At 47.8% G+C, this 3,467-nt stretch overlaps 1 protein-coding gene across 1 annotated transcript in view; it reads right to left on the reverse strand.

The window, feature by feature from the left end:
* Nucleotides 1-2,415: 2,415 nt before the first annotated feature.
* The window catches only part of LDOC1 (LDOC1 regulator of NFKB signaling), a gene marked incomplete in the record, with an annotated part of 1,385 nt that continues 333 nt past the window's right edge, over nucleotides 2,416-3,467 (reverse strand). The window contains 1 exon segment of the mRNA XM_014592501.2: nucleotides 2,416-3,463. Within this exon segment, the coding sequence (XP_014447987.1) occupies nucleotides 3,257-3,463 (207 nt within the window).

Raw genomic sequence — 3,467 nt, forward strand, 5'->3', positions numbered from 1 at the left:
ATTTCTGTGTGTTTCTAGTAGTTTTCTTCTGAGTAGTGCCTTTATCTTTACAAATGCTTATGGACATCTTCCTTTGCTTTTGCAAAGCCTTCTGTATGATCATAAATCCCTCCTTGGGAGGCAGGGCCTTTGCCAATATCTGTGCTTTTATTGTAGAATCAGCCAAGATAGCCACTTCTCTGCAGGTCACAGCATAACCTGTTTTTCCATAATGCATGAAGGACATCACCTAACACCAAGGTGTGCACTCACATGCTCGTGTGTGCACAGCCACAGACACAGCAAGCTCACATGCATTTACACTCAAGCTCAGGAAATGTATATTTCAGATGGCCAGAATCTCCCTGGCCCAACTCTCCTAGATGCTGTTCAGATGCTGCGCACTGACACCTGCCTTTTCCATGAAGTCTGTGGGCACTTGGCTTGGTGGTGATACTAGATGTCATCTTCTCCTACATCCTCAACTTCCACCCAGAAGACTCATTCCCAGATCTGACTGCAACCCATTCTCTTCCTGATAATTACCGGTAAGTAGCTCTCGAGTTCTGGACCAGCACACCATAAAAACAGTCACCTGGAACCATTGTGAGGACAAGGACCACACGTGATTCATGTGTATATCTCCAGCTCCTCTCACCATGCTCAGGTTATGATAAATTGGGCACATACAGCTGAGGTCTGGTCTTGTTGGGTCCTTTACCTGGCTTTCGGCTCTTGCCCAACAATTTTTCACATCTATCCCCAGTTCAAGGTCTTTCTAGTCAGAAAGAAAAGTGTGTTTATCTGCCCTGATACATATTGTGTCTCAAATTAGCGTGTCACACTTCCAAGGGTCTTTGTACGCTTTCCAAGGAGATTGGGGGAAAGGAGACTGGGATTAATGGATCCTGAGAAAAAAGTAATCACCTTTATTCAGGTTTTGAGGGAGCAGGCTCCACGAAGAGCCTCAGATCTCAACTCCAGCCAGGCCTTAGGCTCCTTTGTTAAGTCATGTCCACCCCTGTCCCCACTCTCCAGAAACAACTGTCCTAAGGCCTGAGAATTGCCTCCTGCCTTTGACACTGTCTGTTCACCAGGCAAACTGGCTTTCTTTCTGGCTTCACATCAGTTCCAAAAGAGGAAATGGGATTTTGCCCCGCTCTCATTCCCACCCTCCCTGAACCTGCACCGCTCCTGTTCACGCCTGTCATTTTCCTACTAAAGCCAAGCTCATAGCCAGACACCCGCTTCCTGAGATTGGCTTCCCAGATCTAACAGTAACAGCCCACGTTAACTGAGTGCTCATCATGTAGCAGGGACAGTTCTATATGCCCCATGGGTTTGATCTCATTGAACCCACACATATTACGTACCTACTGTGATGACCAGTACCTCACTTAATCACGCTGTGATGTTTATCAGTGCAAATAAAAGAATATCCCACCTCAAAACAATAAGAAAATGTGTTACCTAAATTATTAAGGGCTTCTACAGTCAGGCTGGCTCTAGGAATGGTTCAATGAGGATATTTGGGCAGACGCAAACGAGAATGAAAACTCTGAAACCCTCAAATTCTCCTGACTCTCCCTGGCTGCCAGAGGTGGTCTCCACAAATTCTTCAACCACGTTCCTCTGCATTATAAATATCATTGACTTAATCTGGGGTAATGGCACCCCAAAGATCTGAAGATTCTTCTCAATGCCCCTCAACCCTTTCACTGTCTCTGAACCCTCCACACCCACAGAGATCTTGGTCTAGCTCTGATAGCAGTACAAAGACTGGTTCAGGAGATAGCCAAGCATGCTGCCAATTTCTTTAAGTAGGAATCTGAGGCACATGTATGGGTGGGAAGCCTAAGAATGCCTGCCCGAGGATAAAATGTTAAGATCAGGCACATTTCACTGTAAATGCGCTTACCCAGAATAAAGGCTTTAATGTTACCTCAAGCACCAGAGTGGCATTAAAATAATGTGCTATGCTGGTTAATTGAAGCCTGAACTCAACAGCAGCCCACAGGCAATAAGGATAAAGAGGCAGAACTTTCCTGGCATAGTGTTAGGGAACAGAAAAGCCCAAGGGAATGGGGATACTGGATATGTGTCCAGGTCTCTGACTGTTGTCTTAGTTTAATTATTAATAGTGCCCATTCTCACTTTCAAAAGCATCCTGGTTTGGAATAATAGGCCACCTGCTCAGCCACCCCTTACCCATACCACACTGGAGGGCCCAGAGACACCTCCTTCACCAGAGTTTTAAGAAATGCCTTAGTGAGGAGAGTTCCAGAAAACCTATTAAAACCCTGTGGTGCCTGTTCCCTATACCCCGGTGATGGCAGTGGGGAATACTGGGATTGAACTGGGTTTCTTGATCTCATTGGGTATAATGGAACTCAGAGTAAGAGGTAGAGGCCATTAAAAGACAATCATTACTTTCTTTCTTTATTTTTTGTAGTGCTTGATATTTATTGAAAATAATGCCAATGCTTTTTCCAGGTAGTATCAAGGAGCTGGGCTGAGTGCCTATTTTTGTTTGTTTGTTTTGTTTTGAGTATTATTTGTCCAAATGCACACATCTGTGGGACTGTTGCAGTTTTGAAAGAAAAATGAGAGCTGTGCACAACCAGTGCCAGAGGAGAAGAGAAATGTCAACTATTTGTCTGCCAGGCACACCAGACCACTGCAGAAACCTGGTGGGCCAGAGGAGGATCCTGGGAGTACACAGGGAACTAGCCAGGCTGAAAGATTGGCCCCTCCACGGGTTGGTGACCTGTCCAAATCAATGTCTGAAAGGGTGTAGCCAACTCAAGCACCTTCTAGGTTGGTCCTTATTTCCAAAGGCATTGGCCTGTCGATGCCATGTGGTGGGTGATGGTGAAGCAGCAGCTTAGGTCTCTGGAAAGATGGAGGCCTGGCAATCGGGCTGGTGACAGCAGCAGGGCTATGGGTGGTCTGCAGTTTATAACAGGGGCCTGGCCAATAGCTGGGGCCCAGGACTCAGTTCAGATTGGCAGGGAAGGGGTCCTGGGAGTAGCCAGAGTGGATGAATGTGCACTTCAGAGCTAGGAAGCTCCAGCCCTAGCAGCAGGTAAGTAGAGCACTATTCCTGGAACAAAGACAAGCACTAAAGGGGGTATGAGGGAGAGAATAGGAGGGCAAGGGTAGGGCAAGGGCTCTGAGGGCACAGGAGAACCCAGCGGCTCCAGGAGGGGCGGGATGGGAGCAGGGGAAGGAGGTGGTGGCGTGCATGCCCCTCCCCAAGGCCGGAAGGGCACCAGGCCTAGTAATCATCTTCTTCATCGTCGTCTTCGTCATCATCATCCCAGCCAAAACACTGTTTCATCTCATCGAGGAAGGCCCGGTAATCGCCCAGGATGGGGCTATCCATCTCGATGTAGGGCACCACCCACTCCTCGGCTTCCCCGGTGAGGAGGCTGATTAGGAATGCCACCTTCATGGCGTCGTTGCAGAATCGGTTCTCGTTCACCGGC

This window comes from Tupaia chinensis, unplaced genomic scaffold, assembly GCF_000334495.1.
Source record: "Tupaia chinensis unplaced genomic scaffold, TupChi_1.0 Scaffold000706_1, whole genome shotgun sequence".
Classification (NCBI taxonomy): domain Eukaryota; kingdom Metazoa; phylum Chordata; class Mammalia; order Scandentia; family Tupaiidae; genus Tupaia; species Tupaia belangeri.